The sequence below is a fragment of the Mauremys reevesii genome, linkage group 16, assembly GCF_016161935.1.
Source record: "Mauremys reevesii isolate NIE-2019 linkage group 16, ASM1616193v1, whole genome shotgun sequence".
Lineage (NCBI taxonomy): Eukaryota > Metazoa > Chordata > Testudines > Geoemydidae > Mauremys > Mauremys reevesii.
Window position 1 is genome coordinate 35,255,674 of NC_052638.1, and position 18,396 is coordinate 35,274,069.

The 18,396-nt window shown below is 42.5% G+C and overlaps 1 protein-coding gene across 12 annotated transcripts in view; it reads left to right on the forward strand.

Moving 5' to 3' along the window:
- Positions 1-18,396, forward strand: part of CDH13 (cadherin 13) — a 748,254-nt gene that overhangs the window by 414,123 nt on the left and 315,735 nt on the right. For all 12 annotated transcript variants that reach the window (XM_039502842.1, XM_039502836.1, XM_039502840.1 and 9 more), the window contains one exon: positions 15,882-16,026. In XM_039502842.1, the coding sequence (XP_039358776.1) occupies positions 15,882-16,026 (145 nt within the window). The remainder of the gene's footprint in view (positions 1-15,881; positions 16,027-18,396) is intronic.

Below are 18,396 nucleotides of genomic sequence, written 5' to 3' on the forward strand. Positions count from 1 at the left end.
ATAGCAACAAAGCCATGGTGGCATGGGTGACAACATGGGCTAGCCATCCTAATGCAATCCCATCTGAGACACAAGGTATGTGTTCTAGTGGCTTGCCCCTCTTGCTGCCCATGCTATTGCAGCTAGCTTGATCAGAGCTACTGCGTGTATGTCTAGCCAAGCTGGAAATTAGTCCTCCAGCTGCAGTGTAGATGTACACTAAATGCAGGCTTTGAAAATGTGGCTAAATTCTCCCTTTGGGGACAATTGTGCCACCCCTCTGACATTAACTGAGCAACCACAGAACAGTCAGGGAGTGACACAGTTGTCCTTGAGGGAAAAATGTGGTCCATGCTATCTAAATATGCTGCTTACTAGCATGATTTTTAGCCCGTTTTTTTTCTTGATACTGTATAACAGCTAGTATTTTCTTTGTATTTTTGTAGAGTAGAAAAGCTGGCGTAATTATTTGTTAGAAGTTATTTATAGCAACTTCTTTCTTTGTGTCCAGGCTGTTATTTTCCCTGAATTGTTCCTCTAGATAATGCAGACTCCTTTTAAATAGAGCCATAAAGTGTTTAGAGTGGTTCTTTATCACTTTTTTCCCTAACCAGTGGTCGCTAAGTGGTTTTCCCTAGTAGAGGAGTACTATATACCAACACTCTGAAGATTAGTCTGACAAAGTTTCTCCACGCTGAACCTGCACTTAGCAAGTCATTTTAAAAAAAACTAACAAACATCTCCAATGTAGACTTTCAATAAATACAGCATTAGTATACATACCCTCCAAGGAAATGGAGGGTATTGCAGGTAGCAGTGTTACTGATTCAGTGGGGGTCATTCTTCAGTGCTAATAAGTATTGGAAACAATGCACTCCATGAGTGCACTCTGCTGCTGGAAGTGCTGATGTAGCCTCTTATGGCCTATAAATGCCTTGCTGCTTTTTTACAGGACTAAGATTCTTAACTGCATCTTCCTGGTCAATTCTGCCAACTTAATTCCCTTTGTAGTTTCAATGGAGATATGTTGCTGTTCTGCACCGTCTAGCATGACAGTCCGACTACAGTTGATGTAAACAGATTTTGCACTCCAGCTCAAAAACGGCTGCCTTTCATTGATGGGTGAAGATGGACAGCATTGTCTAGAAGAATGAACATGGGGCTGGGAGACAATAATCCTGAAAAACAACCATTGAGTCAACTGGGGAGAAGTCTATGCAAAATGTGTAAATCAGCAACAGACCTGAAGACTGCATTGGAATACAGTGATGAACAGAGCAGAACTCATAATACACCTTTGTTTTGAAGTTACCTCTAACCGAGGATGAAGGAAAATTGGGGTTACCAATGAAAGGGTTGAGAAGAAAAAGGCCTTCCAAGCATAAAGACCAACTGACCTGACTCCATCATATTGCCAAAAGACCATAGGTTGGATGGCAGTATCAACAGGAGACATTGATGCTTGTATGCAGAGAAATGAAAGGGAAACAATGTGACAACACAGACAGTTCAGATTAAAGGAGAAGCCAAGTACAGTCAGTGACCTGTAACAACCATGCTGTGAGATAATATAATCGGAAGCCTAACAGTAGTACTGCATGTTGGCCGAGATGAAGCCTCTCTGTTCCTTAAATATTAACCATACTGCCTAATGCACTATGGGAATAAGGTGCTTAGATACTATGCTGATCATCACAATGTAAGAACCTATATAATGACCTTGTAATGGGGCGGACTCACCCCCTGCGACACCTCCTGCTGGTGACTCTGGGAATTAGCTCTTTCCAGCCCTGGAGCGCCCTCTGCAGGCCGGTGATCCACCTGTTTGCTACTGGACCCGTGTCCCTACCAGGACCCCGGTGCCCCTTTAACTCTTAACTGGGTTTCCCTGTCCCAGGGGACCCCCCACCCTACTATCCCCACTTCGCCTCAGTAGTGGCTACTGCCCAGTCTCTATCTAGCCCCCGTTCGCTGGGGCAGACTGCGGTAGCCAGCACTCATCATCGGCAAAGGGGGTTTGAACCTGCTGCCTTGGCCTATCCCTAGGGTGCCCCCTGCAACCCCCAGTACCTTTTGCCCTATGCTAGGCCGCAGCCTGGGGTTTTCCAGGCAGGAGCTCCCCAGCTCCTCTACCTTTCCCCAGCCCTGCTCCACTCTAGGTACTTTGTCTCCGTTCCCAGCAGCCAGCCCCATCTCCCTCTAGAAACAGAGAGAGACTGTTTTTCCATTCTGGCCTCCCTAGCCTACTTATAAGGCCCTGTAGCTCTGTTTGGGGCGTGGCCCTAGCTGCAGCCACTTCCCCAATCAGCCCAGCCAAAAGCCCCTTCCCAGGGCTGTTTTAAAGCCCCAAAGGGCAGGAGCGGGTAGCCACCCCGCTACAGACCTGTAGAGTATAGTACAGAATAGTACACTGAAGACTGATCTGTTGTTTATGCTGCTGTCATATAAACCTGCTACTATTTTGATAATATTTTCAGGGGCTACATTAGTACGTAGCTGCTGCATGTGTCTAGTAAGTGAAGGCAAACTTCCATTTTAATGGGATTTAGCTACCCAAGACAAATTATCAGACTGATTCTTTGAAGCAAATTGATCTTAATCTTGGATTTAAAAGGCGATGGTAGGGAGGATATTATCCAGGTACTAAAGAAGTTAAGGTTTTCTGAGTTTTTGAAGAGGAAAGTCAAGAAGGGATATGTAAACTGCCTCCCCGGTTGACTTTCCAATGTATGCAGCCATACTATGTAAATTACTGGAGCAGGACTGCAGTTGACTGAGAGTGAGAGATGAAAAGTATAGTAGAGAGGCCTCATGGCCTGAGCCATCTCCATTACAAGCATGACAAGACTTGTGTTGTCGAATGAACTCAACTAAAAGTTCCAAGCACAAAATAAACGAGTAGGATAATGAGCAAACTTGATGGGTGCTACCAACATTCTGTGAAGTCAGATTCCTCCGAAACCTAGTTACAAATGTAAATATAAACAGTTGCTCACCACAGTCAAGAGATTTTCCTATACTCTGTGAAAGGTGATGATGTGGGGTTTCATGAGATTAACATCCCCTGGAGGTTAAGTGAGTATCTACCTTTTATAAATCTTATGTAATACAGGAATTATTAAAATCAGGATGATGGATTGACTTGGAGGGGGGGGCAGGGAGGAATAGCTTAGTGGTTTGAGCATTGGCCTGCTGAAACCCAGGGTTGTGAGTTCAGTCCTTGAGGGGGCCAGTTAGGGATCTGGGGCAAAATCAGTACTTGGTCCTGCTAGTGAAGGCAGGGGGCTGAACTCAGTGACCTTGCAAGGTCCCTTCCAGTTCTAGGAGATAGGATACCTCCATTAAACTTTGAATGGCAGCACTTTCACAAAGATATTAATTTCACTATTAAAAAGAGATCTGGATCTTTTTGACGTGCTGTCCTGGGTATCTTTTTTTTTACTTTTGAACCTGAGACTCTCACTTCAGATATGGTGAGTGAAGTTTGAGGAGAAGTTAAAAGGCAATTTAAACAGTCCTGTTTGGAATGGAAAGTATTCAGAGGTACTTGTCTTGTAAAACTCAGATTAAAATTTATTATTGCCTGAGATTTGCATTATCTTTATTGCTTCTAAACCTCTACCTGTTCTATCCATCTGTGAAACTCTGACCTGCATTTCTCACCCAGGCTAGGGACATTAGCCCTAAAAAGGGATCCGTATCTTAAGCCTGTGAGCTATAGTGTTTCCAATAAACACTCCTAACTTTATATTGCCCTGAAGGTGGTCTGCATATATCTTCCTTAACACTGAGACCATGGGACTAGGATTGACTCTTCCTGAGAGTACATGAGAGAGGCTTGCTAGTGTTAGCACAATGAAGCTAAAGTTCAATGACTTTTCAAATTCAGACATCTAGAGGGTAGTCGTTCTTCCCAGTTTTTCTTATAATAATGTAAATAGCTTTAGAGAGCCCTAGGGTTGTTTGCTGGTTTGGGCAAGCCTGCCTATTTGTTTAACAAGGGTCATTGGTTCCAGGAATTATTCTGTTGGAAGTCAAGTGTTGTACATGTATCTTGAACCACAGCTTTAAGCATTTCCAGTCTTGAGTGAGTGAGTGTTCTGGGCAAAGGTGTTCTGACTGACCAGATTCCCAGAGGTTCTGAACACCCCCAACTCCTACTGACTCCAGTGGGAGTTTTGGCAGCTTGGCACTCTGCATATCTGTCTTTCTCTCTAGGCATTTTTACAATAACGATCACTCTGAGATCTGAATGAAGAATGTAGTAGAAGGCTTCTATATTTGCCTAATAGTATGATTTTCATTGTCAGCCAAGGCAGGGTTTATGCACCAGTTAGAGAGCCAACTCTCTGGAACACTCGCATCATGTGTACAGAGTGATGGTAATAACGGGTCAGAAGAAGTGTGCTACAGGGTATCAGTTTAGAAAGCAATCTCAGGGGATGAGGGGACAAAAGAAACAGATCAGTTGGTGATCAAGATATGTACTGTACAAAGAGAGTAAAGAAATCCATCATAATCTGTACACGAGATCAAGCAGAAGTCAGATAAGAACTGTTGGGTTTGATATGGGGCATACAGGTTGACCAGCAAGACCTCGCAATCTGGCTGGGATCCTACTACTAAAACAAACCATCTCAATCCCTTGCTTTTACCTGGATATGGATGACGTTAATAAACAAAAATAACAACCCCCTCTTTCCTTCCTTCCTTTTTGAAAATTGATGAAGAATGCAACATTTAAACAATCATGAACTAGGCAGCTTACCGTGTTCTGTGTTGGTGAGGTGGTCTCTTGTATAAAACCAGCTGGGGTCTGGTTCTTTATCAACCTAGTTTAATGCTTGCCTTTCCCACTGACTTATTTCTTTTCTTGACACTGGGAGATCTGACATTAAGAGCCATTTAGAACCTTGCTTTTGAAGGTTCATAGATTCCAATGCCAGAAGGGACTATTGTGATTATCTCATGTAACACAGCACAGTGAACTTCGCAAAAATAATTTCTAGAGCAGATCTTTTAGGGAAAAAAAATCCAATGTTGATTAAAAATGGCTAGTGATGGAGAGTCCACCACAACCCTTGTTAAATTGTTCCAATGGTTACTTACTCTCACTGTTAAAAATTTACACCTTATTTCTATTCTGAATTTGTCTAGCTTCAAATTCCAGCCATTGGATCATATTAAAGGAATTACACAACTAGGAATTGATTTTCATCAGATTCCTCCTACTGTCGCCTTTCCATGCCCACTGTACCTTCACATTGCCTTACCACCAGCAATTGCTTGCAAAACATTTGTAATCTATTAAAATAAGCTACCAATACTGCCAAAAATGAAAAAGGGATGGGGAAGGAAAAATAACATGGCTGAGAGTCAGGATCAGTCTGGAGAGAGGATTCAAGCTCCAAAGCAACCAGGGACATTTAATTTACTATTCATTTTCAGGTTAGCTCTGTGCAGTGGCATTGTGACACAGCAGTGCAGGTATAAGACTGAACTTTAATTCATGGCACCAGTAACACACTATGGGTCAGGGTATAGAAAATGTTGTTAACCCTGTGACATGCAATTGACTTCAAGGATTAACGTTAAATAAGTCTTGGAAAGTGAGGATCAAATGTTCTCTATGAAACATCTCATTCTGGATAGGCCAGATGAGCAACTCAGCCCATGAAGCACCAGCTGAAAGGAGATGTATATGTGCCAGAACTATTTGCTGGCTCCTAGACCCCTAAACAATATATATTGTAGATCATAGGGAGAGTGGGCAGGGTTTTACAAGAATGGCATCAGGCAAGAGGACATCCGAATCAAGACTGGGATAGCAGAGGCCCATAAAATGGACTGAGGCAATGCTCAGAGTTTTTGTAGTTTTTTGTGGGAGCAAATAGTCCATTCAGAGCATAAATATTGTGCTTCTCCCACTTACACCCATCATAGTACAATATAAAAGTGAAATGTGCATACAAGCATAGCAGAATGCACTGTGATAAGATAATAAGCCATCCATCTTAACAAACAAATTAGAAGTCTGACCTAATGCTATCCCAGTAGGTTTCACTGCTAACCTATAAATAACTTATAAATATCAGGCACCATGAGTAAGAATAAATTAACAGAATAAACAAACCACTTACAGCACTCTCAGGCCCTTGCTGCTATTGCGATCTCTTGGAAGGGAACTGAGAGGCTGAAGGTAACTTTTGTCCTCAGGCTCTTGTTCTTCCTGGTTTATCTCATAGAAGAGTTAAGCAGGGAGAAGTAGAGTGGGTGCAGATGGTAGCTCGCTTTCTGAGGTCTTCATTGCTGTTTCTAATCTCTCACCTTGGATGTGTTGAGGGAGAGAGAAATTAAAGTCAGGGCTCAGCTGATGCATGCACAAGTAGAAGGTGGCCGTAATCTGGACAACCATCTTCTTCCACCCAGTAGAAAGGTCTGGTTATCTCCCCCTTATGGCTTCTGATGCTTTAGTACCTCAGCATGGCTCCTCATCTGGCTGGATTGTGGGTTGGAGATTTCAGGGAATGCAGGACCTGGTGTAGATTCCTGTGCCATTTCTGGAGGAGGCACTAGAACACACAATGCCCAGGCTGCTTATGCCATGATCTGACCTGAACTAGGCCTCTGTGTGTGTCAGCATGTGTAATAAATTGTCTCTATGTGTATAACTGTGTATATTCCTTCCATATCTTATTTGCATGTACCAAAAAAATTCCAAAGATTTTGTTTATTATTAATTAGCATTTATACATTTGTATTGTGTGGAGTTTTCAGAATCCCGAACAGTGGTAGCCGAATTCTTTCTCTCCAGCCAGTGTCAGGAATAAATCAATGGGAACACAGTGCTTCCGTCTGATAAATGATTGATAGAAGCAAGCATGCTCTTATCTAAAACTACTATTTGTTAGATATTACATGTACACGTACACACACACTCTCTCTAGGTTTAGGACATCCCAGATATAGTTACCCACAGTCGGAGATGGTTTCAAATGATCACCAGTGAGGCTTCCAGAGGCCCTCTTTCCATCCAGCTGATGGGGAGTTTAGATGTCAGCTCCTTGTCCTTGGTAAAGCTCCCTCGGACAGCTGAGGTATTTACTTTTACTTAATCTTTCATTGCTAACTCTAACAAAGCACGTAATCTATAGTGGCTACTAGTGGGTCAGCATAATAACCTCTACTGGGTCACCAGTTCTCAAACTACTCATTATCTCAAAACTTTTCTAGTATTTCTAGCCAAAACAACGATATGTCAGGGGTACCTAAAACCAAGGTCACTATTCACTCTCTTCCGTAACTTTCTGTCCCATCTTCCCATTCTAATTAACAAACTGCAAGTATGCAGCTGTCTGACCTTGTCTCAAAGAGGCCTAAGATTTCCTAGCTATGTGATGCTTGGTTTTCAGCTGTCAGTGGCTGAACATACTAAATGGCTCCCTGCAATACTGTCAAGTTCTGGGGTGCACACAGGAATGTCAGATAACGCTGACAATACATTCAGGCATTACAGAACACACACAATAGACAATTCCTGACCTGTGGAGCGTATAATCTAAAAGACAGAAATGGATAAGATGGACTGCCCAAAGAGACCAGATGTTAACTTAATATTTTTGTTCACTTTATAGCTTTGCTTCTAAAATGTTAGGCGGGTACAGGATGATTGACTGATATGGGGGAGACTCTGTGGGTCTTACAGAAGGTGTGAATCTTAGGTTGGAGTCTGAGGGCCTTGCAGACTGAGATTGGGATTGCACATGGGGCAGAAGCAAGGTGGAAGGCATGAAAACAAGTGTGGGAGAAGGAATTGAAGAGGCTGTGGAGACTGGCAATGATGGACTGAAGGAGTCAAGGGATGAAATGTGCTTTTTCAAGCTAGAAACAGATCTGGATCTGTGAAGAGACAAATTTACCCTATGATGTGAGTTAATGAAAAACATCATGTGACCCTTTTCAGCAATTTTGGCCAAGTCTATCTGATGGGCTTAGCTAAGTAATATGTATACGATGCTTTGAAAACATGTTTAGTATTTAATAATAGCAGCAACTCCTAGATTATTAAAATAAACAACGGTCATTTTAACAGTTAATAATGAGGTGATGGGTGAACTGCAAGATCAGTGGTTCAGATCAAAATGAACATGCTATAAAACTGCCCTTGTTTCAGTCTCTGCTCCTACATTTGACTGCAGGTAGGTAGACTGCTGTTCCCATGCAGGGCCCCATTGACAATGCACCGATATTGCACGATTGGAGCCCAAGTCTTGACTTTTTTGGCAGACAACTAGTAAATTTGCTTGCCCATACCCGCAGTTGCTACAAATCGGATCCTCAATATTCACTTACTCATAAACTAGAACAGCTCCTTCTGTCAATGTAAATACTACATGAATTTACCAGATACAAGTTTGGCATTGATCTGTTGTTTTAGGTAAACCTTCAGCATGTTGGAAAATATTTTTTTTAATGTTCAGAGGATGGTGGTTGTGGCGAGATATCCAAAGGAGTGGAATGAGATTTAGCTCCAATGGAGAGTGGGTACCAGTCTCATCAAAGCAATGGGGTTGTGACTGGAGAGGATAACTTTAGTTTCAGGCCAAGACTCCATAGGACACTCATTAGTGAAGACTGTGCTGCATCAGACCCAATTCTGATCAATGTCCCAGGCATGATCTAGATATTTTATTTTTTTTGGTCAGTGGAGGCTTTTGCACCCTTGGTTAAAGTGATATAACCAAGGGCTGAATTTAGCATCGAATTTCAATTGTATTAGGAAGTGACAATGGACCAGGGACAACCCATGAAATTAATAGCTATTCATTTAAAGTTACCATCCTTCACAGTTTGGTATTATCAGCTATATTAGCTAGAGAGATTCCCAATCCTTTTCTTTTTAATTTTATTGCAAACTGTCTGTCCCCAAAAGACAGCAACACTTTATGATTAAAAAATGTCACCAAGAAGCAGTCTTGGTAACTCTACGTTCTGAAAGACTGGAAAAAGGCAAATGTAGTACCCATCTCTAAAAAATGGAAGGAGGAGGATCCAGGGAACTACAGGCCAGTCCGCCTCACCTCGGTCTCTGGAAAAATCATGCACCAGGTCCTCAAGGAATCAATTCTGAAGCACTTAGAGGAGAGGAAAGTGATCAGGAACAGTCAGCATGGTTTCACCAAAGGCAGGCAATGCCTAAGTAACCAAATTGCCTTCTATGATGAGATAACTGGCTCTGTGGATGAGGGGAAAGCAGTGGATGTGTTATTCCTTGACTTTAGCAAAGCTTTTGATATAGGGTATGTCTACACTACGGGATTATTCCAATTTTACAGAAACCGTTTTTTAAAACAGATCATATAAAGTCGAGTGCATGTGGCCACACTAATCACATTAATTCGGTGGTGTGCGTCCATGTACCGAGGCTAGCGTCGATTTCCAGATTGTTGCACTATGGGTAGCTATCCCATAGCTATCTCATAGTTCCTGCAGTCTCCCCCGCCCATTGGAATTCTGGGTTGAGATCCCAATGCATAATGGGGCAGAAACAGTGTCGCAGGTGATTCTGGGTAAATGTCGTCACTCAATCCTTCCTCCATGAAAGCAACAGCAGACAATCATTTTGTGCCCTTTTTCCCTGGATTGCCCTGGCAGACGCCATAGCATGGCAACCATGGAGCCTGTTTTGCCTTTTGTCACTGTCAGCGTATGTGTACTGGATGCTGCTGACGGACGCGGTACTGTAGTGCTACACAGCAGCATTCATTTGCCTTTGCAAGGTAGCAGAGATGGTTACCATCCCTATTGCACCATCTGCCATTGTAAATTGACGATGAGATGATGGTTATCAGTCATTTTGCACCATTTGCATTTGGAAATTGGCGATGATGGTTATCAATCCTTTTGTACCGTCTGCTGCTGTCATGGGTGCTCCTGGCTGGCCTCGCTGAGGTCGGCCGGGGGCGCATGGACAAAAGTGGGAATGACTCCCCGGGTCATTCCCTTCTTTATGTTTTGTCTAAAAATAGAGTCAGTCCTGCCTAGAATATGGGGCAAGTGTACTAGAGAACCAGAGAGCACAGTTGCTCCGGGTCAGAGCCCCAGAGATCCCGCAGAAATGATGAGCTGCATGCCATTCTAGGGGATGCCCCTGCAACAACCCCACCCATTGCTTCCCTCCTCCCCAAACCCTCCTGGGCTGCTGTGGCAATGTCCCCCCATTTGTGTGATGAAGTAATAAAGAATGCAGGAATAAGAAACAGAGTTTTTAGTGAGATAAAATGAGGGGGAGGCAGTCTCCAGCTGCTATGATAGTCCAGGCAGGGCATTAAAGGGTGGGGGGGAGAGGAGCCCAGCATCCCACTGCTATGATAGTCCAGGGAGTACAGAATCTTCTTTTAGACATGAAAGGGGAGGGGGGCTGATGGAGCTCAGCCTCCAGCTGCTATGATGAGGACGGTTACCAAACCTTCTGTACCGTCTGCCAGGAATGACCGGGAGTCATTCTCATTTTTACCCATGCGCCCCCGGCCAACCTCACTGAGGCCAGCCAGGAGCACTCACGGGCTGATGATGATGATGGATACCAGTCATTTTGCACCGTCTGCCACTGGGAAGGGGATGCTGGTGTTCAGCGCTGCCTCACCCCGTCTACCAGCAGCATGCAGTAGACATAGGATGACATTGAAAAAAGGCGAGAAACGATTTTTTCCCCTTTTGTTTCGGGGGGGGGGAAGGGTGTAAATTTAATACATACACCCTGAAACACCCGGGAAAATGTTTTTGACCCTTCAGGCATTGGGAGCTCAGCCAAGAATGCAAATACTTTTCGGAGACTGCGGGGACTGTGGGATAGCTGGAGTCCTCAGTCCCCGCTCCCTCCCTCCATGAGCGTCCATTTGATTCTTTGGCTTTCCATTACGCTTGTCACGCAGCACTGTGCTGAGTCCTTGCTGTGGACTCTGTCTATCATAGCCTGGAGATTTTTTCAAATGCTTTGTCATTTCATCTTCTGTAAGGGAGCTCAGATAGAATAGATTTGTCTCCCCATACAGCGATCAGATCCAGTATCTCCCGTACGGTCCATGCTGGAGCTCTTTTTGGATTTGGGACTGCATCGCCACCCATGCTGATCAGAGCTCCACGCTGGGCAAACAGGAAATGAAATTCAAAAGTTCGCAGGGCTTTTCCTGTCTACCTCGCCAGTGCATCCGAGTTCAGATTGCTTTCCAGAGTGGTCACAATGGTGCACTGTGGGATACCGCCTGGAGGCCAATACCGTCGATTTGCGGCCACACTAACCCTAATCCGACATGGCAATACCGATTTCAGCGCTACTCCCCTCGTCGGGGAGGAGTACAGAAATTGGTTTAAAGAGCCCTTTATATCAATATAAAGGGCTTTGTTGTGTGGACGGGTGCAGGGTTAAATCGGTTTAACGCTGCTAAATTCGGTTTAAACGCGTAGTGTAGACCAGGCCATAGTCTCCCACAGTATTCTTGCCAGCAAGTTAAAGAAGTATGGGCTGGATAAATGGACTATAAGGTGGATACAAAGCTGACTAGAAAGCTGGGCTCAACGGGTAGTGATCAATAGCTCCATGTCTAGTTGGCAGCCAGTTTCAAGCGGAGTGCCCCAAGGGTCTGTCCTGAGGCCGGTTTTGTTCAATATCTTCATTAATGATCTGGAGGATGGCATGGACTGCACTCTTAGCAAGTTTGCAGATGACACTAAACTGGGAAGAGTGGTAGATATGCTGGAAGCTAGGGATAGGATACAGAAGGACCTAGACAAATTAGAGGATTGGGCCAAAATAAATCTGATGAGGTTCAACAAGGACAAGTGCAGAATCCTGTACTTAGGACGGAAGAATCTCATGCACTGCTACAGACTAGGGACTGAATGTCTAGGCAGCAATTCTGCAGAAAAGGACCTAGGGGTTACAGTGGATGAGAAGCTGGATATGAGTCAACAGTGTGCCCTTGTTGCCAAGAAGGCTAACAGCATTTTGGGCTGTATAAGTAGGGGCATTGCCAGCAGATCGAGGGACGTGATCATTCCCCTCTATTCCGCATTGGTGAGGCCTCATCTGGAGTACTGTGTCCAGTTTTGGGCTCCACGCTACAAGAAAGATGTGGAAAAATTGGAAAGAGTCCAGTGGAGGGCAACAAAAATGATTAGGGGACTGGCGCACATGACTTATGACGAGACATTGAGGGAACTGGGATTGTTTAGTCTGCAGAACAGAACAATGATGCGGGATTTGATAGCTGCTTTCAACTACCTGAAAGGGGGTGCCAAAGAGGATGGATCTAGATTGTTCTCAGTGGTAGCAGATGGCAGAACAAGGAGTAATGGTCTCAAGTTGAAGTGGGGGAGGTTTAGGTTGGATATTAGGAAAAACATTTTCACTAGGAGGATGGTGAAACATTGGAATGGGTTACCTAGGGAGGTGGTGGAATATCCTTCCTTAGAGGTTTTTATGGTCAGGCTTGACAAAGCCCTGACTGGGTTGATTTAGTTGGGGATTGGACCTGCTTTGAGCAGAGGGTTGGACTAGATGACCTTCTGAGGTCCCTTCCAACTCTGATATTCTATGATTAACTGAAAATCCCATTAGTATCCCAGAGTCCACAACATGAACACAGGCAAGCTGTTTTCTGAGAGCTGCCATACGAGTAACAGCTGATAGATTGCTGTGTGTGTTAAGCAGGGTTGATATGAAAGGAAAACCTGAAAATGGACCAGAATGGTAGGTTTGTTGAGTGCTGGAGGTTGCTCAGGTTTTGTGAAGAATGTTTATTACTCAAAAGTGGAGCCTTTCAAAACAGCACAATTCATTACCACATGATGTTGGTATGCACTGTATCAACCCTCAGCTGCTAAGCAAACACGTTCATAAATGCACAATGCCCTTCAAGGTAAAGGTCATCAGATGTGTAGTTTTCTATTATAATATTTGCATCATTCCATTTTGACAAACACACTTGTTTTGCTCAATATGCATTGGCTATGGTCATAGTGGACCGACTTTTTAGGTTTTTTTCTCCCAGCAGAATACTTGTTGTTTAGCTTTTGAGGCTATTTAAGCAGTTTTAGAAATTTACAATAGAAATCCCAAACATTTAGTTCAAAAGCTTTGTGTTTTAATTCCTGTCAGTTAACACTGCATTGTTTCTGACACTCTTAGCCAAAATCCCAACCAAATCTGAATGGTTCCTTTTGCTTTCCCAGCTTTTTGTGCCAAAAGACTTTAGTACTGTTATACTAAATCAGGTGGCCCGGATAATCTTCATCCTAGAATATTAAAGGAATTGGCGAGTGAAATTGCAAGCCCATTAGTGATAATTTTTAACGAATCTCTAAACTCGGGGGTTGTACCGTTTGACTGGAGATTAGCTAATATAGTTCCTATTTTCAAGAAGGGGGAAAAAAGTGACCCGGGTAACTACAGGCCTGTTAGTTTAACATCTGTAGTATGTAAAGTCATGGAAAAAATATTAAAGGAGAGAGTAGTTACGGACCTTGAGGTCAATGGCAATTGGGACAAATTACAACATGGTTTTACGAAAGGTAGATCGTGCCAAACCAACCTGATCTCCTTCTTTGAGAAAGTAACAGATTTTTTAGACAAGGGAAATGTGGTGGATCTAATATATCTTGATTTCAGTAAGGCGTTTGATACGGTACCGCATGAAGAAGTACTGGTTAAATTGGAAAAGATGGGGATCAAAATGAAAATCCAGAGGTGGATAAGGAACTGGTTAAAGGGGAGACTGCAGCGGGTCGTATTGAAAGGTGATCTGTCGGGTTGGAGGGAGGTTACCAGTGGAGTTCCTCAAGGTTCGGTTTTGGGTCCGATCTTATTCAATCTATTTAGTAATAGGATGAAATTCAATAGTGAGACGTGTAAGGTTATGCATTTAGGGATGACTAACAGGAATTTTAGTTATAAGCTGGGGACACACCAGTTGGAAGTAATGGACGAGGAGAAGGACCTCGGAGTCCTGGTTGATCGCAGGATGACTATGAGTCGGCAATGTGATGCGGCCGTTAAAAAAGCTAATGCAGTCTTGGGATGCATTAGGCGAGGTATTTCTAGTAGAGATAAGGAGGTGCTAGTCCCGTTATACAAGGCGTTGGTGAGACCTAATTTGGAGTACTGTGTGCAGTTTTGGTCTCCCATGTTTAAGAAGGATGAATTCAAACTGGAACGGGTACAAAGAAGGGCCAATAGAATGATCCGAGGAATGGAAAGCCTGTCATATGAAAGGAGACTTGAGGAGCTCGGTTTGTTTTCCTTAACCAAAAGAAGGTTGAGAGGAGATATGATTGCTCTCTTTAAATATATCAGAGGGATAAATACCAGGGAGGGAGAGGAATTATTTCAGCTCAGTACTAATGTGACACGAGAACAAATGGATATAAATTGGCAGTCGGGAATGTTAGGCTTGAAATTAGATGAAGGTTTCTAACCATCAGGGGAGTGAAATTCTGGAACAGCCTACCGAGGGAAACAGTGGGGGCGAAGGACCTCTCTGGCTTTAAGATTAAGCTTGATAAGTTTATGGAGGGAATGGTTTGATAGGATAACGTGATTTAGTCAATAGGTCAATAACGTGCGACCACTGGTAATTAGTACCGAGGGTCAATGTTGGGATATTGAAAGTCTTTTTCCTGAGTGTCTGGCTGGAGAGTCTTGCCCGCATGCTTGGGGTTCCGCTGATCGCCATATTTGGGGTCGGGAAGGAATTTTCCTCCAGGGTAGATTGGCAGTGGCCCTGGAGGTTTTTCGCCTTCCTCCGCAGCATGGGGCAGGGGTCGCTTGCTGGAGGATTATCTGCTACTTGAAGTCTTTAAATCAGGATTTGGGGACTTTAACAGCTGAGTCAAGGGAGAGAATTATTTCAGGAGTGGGTGGGTCAGCTTTTGTGGCCTGCATCTTTCAGGAGGTCAGACTAGATGATCATAATGGTCCCTTCTGATCTTAAGTTCTATGATTCTATGACCCCGGATGCAGAAACAGGCATTGATTACAGTGAATCCCTGTTACTACTGTCTCTCTGTGTTCATGGCTGAGATAACAATTCATAACACTGGAACAAAAGCCAGCTGCCATGGAAAGGGAAAGAAATTTTTCTTGCATTGCATGCCTCAGGTTTTTGCTGCACCATGACTTTGAGGTGTGCTCTGTTGAATTTGACATGTCAAGGAAATAGTGGCTGCCGATTTCAAAATTTCCCATTTCTGCTACATAAAAATAAATATACAAAGAGGTGACATAAAGAAGCGTTGAAGGCAGCAGTGACTTGGCATGAAAGTCATGATGTAACCCAGCTGTAATGACAATATTTCAATTATTTCCTCCATACCTTTCTTTTCAGGACAAAATACATAGAGATTGAATCACATTTTTTGCTGATTTACTCCACTCCCTCATCAAGGAGGCATTTATTTACTCTATACAAGGGTTAATCTTACCTTTTCTTATAACATCCTATTTATATCTTCTAATAAGCAGTTAACAAGGATCTTGTAATTTATTTTATACATGGTACTGTATGTTTCCCTTTGAAGGAAATACTGTTTCTAAGCAAATATTCACTTCATTAGTATCAAATTATGTTTCTTTTTTTCTCCCCTTCACTGCGTTCTTTAGCAAATTTAGCATATCAGTTCCAGAGTACCCAATGGAGGTCACCATATGAATCTCTCTTGCTTGCATTCAAAACCATTTTGCTTCTAGCCCAGTCCTAGAGACTCTCTCTTGAGACTGAAGTACTAAGTTTTTGCCAGTAGCTTGTTCCAGAAAATATGCTGATGTAAGCTTTTCTTTTCCTTGCTCCTTGCTTATGTCATGATAATGAACTAACTCATGAACTCCTATCTCTTTGCTCATTCAGCTGCAAGTTGAGATCACTGATGTCAGTGGCAAAAGTATTGAAGGCCCAGTCCTTCTAGAAATCATTGTTATTGATCAGAATGACAACAGACCCATCTTCAGGGAAGGACCGTACGTTGGACATGTCATGGAAGGGTCACCTACAGGTATGGCGACATCATTTGTGCTTCTGTAAACTACTGTATGTTTTATAGGCCATATACTGCTTTCAGATACCTGCACATTTGTTCCATTGCAGAAGGATACTTGCTAATTGTGTGTGATGGGTGTGGCTCGTTAACTTCTCCCTGCCTTTTGGGCAGAGGGTAATTGTCTCTGGGATGCTGCAGGGAAAACCTAAAAACAACATAGTTTGAGAAGGAAGCTCAGACTGAGGTTTTGTTATTTTTATCTGAGTTATCAATAGAGAGAAACTGCAGGATGGGATTAAGGTTGGGATTGAATACATCCCGTATTGATTCAGTTCAGATAGGAACTCTACCTGTTTCACAGTCAGATTGTCTCCTGGAAGGATTTATTTGCATATGCAATGCCTGTGATAGGTAAATGATGAGAATAAATGGAATGCGTATTGAGAAATATGCTGTGATATTGTAGGGCTTGTTGAGATATTGCAACATTGTACATATTTGAACACTGATCAAATAAAAATACACCATGTAGACTAGAACCAGTATGAACATTTTCTGATAATTTCTAATGTAGATTTGACGATGCTCATGTGTGCTTTTCATGGCATTTTCTGTAAAACTAAGGGGTCTTAGAACATATGTCCTTGCCAAATTCCAACTTGGATACCCAGACTCTCTATCTAAATTCCTCCTGCAGTTACAACTCAATATATTTCTCTTCAGTTCCTGCCCTCAGATGTTGTGCAAAGTTGCTGTGAGTTGTTCAACAGCTGTTGTATTCCAGTGCAGAGATATCCCCACTTGGATTGTGAATGCTAATTATATTATCAGAAAATATAAATGAGTTAATTCTGATCTCATTGAAACCTGTGCAAGCTAGGGGAAATGCCTGTTAAAATCACTGGAGTGACAGTGGTGGGAGATTATGATTGGGCCATACATCTGTATGTCTATATATATGTATGATATAGATATGTACATATATCAAATAAAGAGCTAAATCCTATAGTCCTTAGTGGGAGCTGTGGCTGGATGAAGACTGCAGGATTGTCCTATGTTTTAACAGATTTGGCTATAGACACACTAGAATCTTTCAGGATGAAGACTGAAATCAAATATATTTTACCATTATGAACAATTAACATTAATTTCACTTTTATATAGGGTGTGCTGTGTTCAGTGTGAACTGGGAAAATCATTTTGTACTCCCTCTTTACTGTATTAAACCATTGGTAAGCCTATATATTAATCTTTGTTCAAACTTTATCATTGGTGGAGCTTTTAGGAATCATCTGACCAAAGCAGCAATTATATGTACTAGTACATGGTTATGCTTCCCTGCTTGGCTTTGGACTTGAATTGCATTATAAGCTGCTATTCCATAAGACTAACACAGAGAGGTATTAAGATAAATGTGTGATGCTGAATATTGCAATATTTAACAAGCAGGCTAAGAACCAATGGGACAACTTAAAAAATTGGCCAAATTTTCATTCTAACCAGAGATAAATTAGAGTCCTGTTTAGAAGTATAGTATAGCTATCCAAGTGGAAAATCAACTATTTTCTAACATTGTTTTCTGTATAGTTCAGATTTTAGTGAACTGTAAAGAATCCAAAACAAATCTTCCCGAAAGTTCCCCTTTACTTTCCCTTCCTTCCGCACCCCATTGTAATGGAATTAATGAAACAAGAGTTTCATGGCTATTGACTGCATATGCACAGCTGTCAGAGTTCCTCCGAAATTCCTTTGTACAAACTAATCAATAGTACATAACGGAGTATGACTACTTAATGAGATCGAGTGACTGGTTTCAATGCATTTTTTTAATTTAAACTGCAATGTAAGCAGTTTCTGAGTATGCATAGTTAAATCTATCATCCACAATGCCTGCTAATGACTTCCATTACTTTCTACAGACGGCTCTGTGCTGTTTAGGAGTCACAGGGTTAACAACCACACCAACCCAACATCCTTCACAGTTGATTTCAAACATATAAACCAACAAAGCCTTTAAATATTCTGAAAATAGATCAGATGGCAAGGACTCCAGAGCCAGTGGAAGCAAATTTCTGCAAATCCATATTTATAGTATTTGGGGGGGCGGGAGAGACAACTCCTGGCTTTAAAAATAAATCCTGAAGATTCTTTTCCCTCGGTTCCTCAGCAAGGGGAAAATAGGTTCATTTCTTATTTTATTTTTTTAACATCCAAAATAAACACAAAAATTAATTGGTACTGGAGACACAATTTTATCCACTGTACAGGTTACATTCTGATAATTATTCTCTTTCTCAGTGTGCACACTCATCATTAAAGTGCTCGCTTGCATCAGGGTGTGATGTTCTAGGAATCTGTATCTCTAGCACACCCGGCAGGTTATCT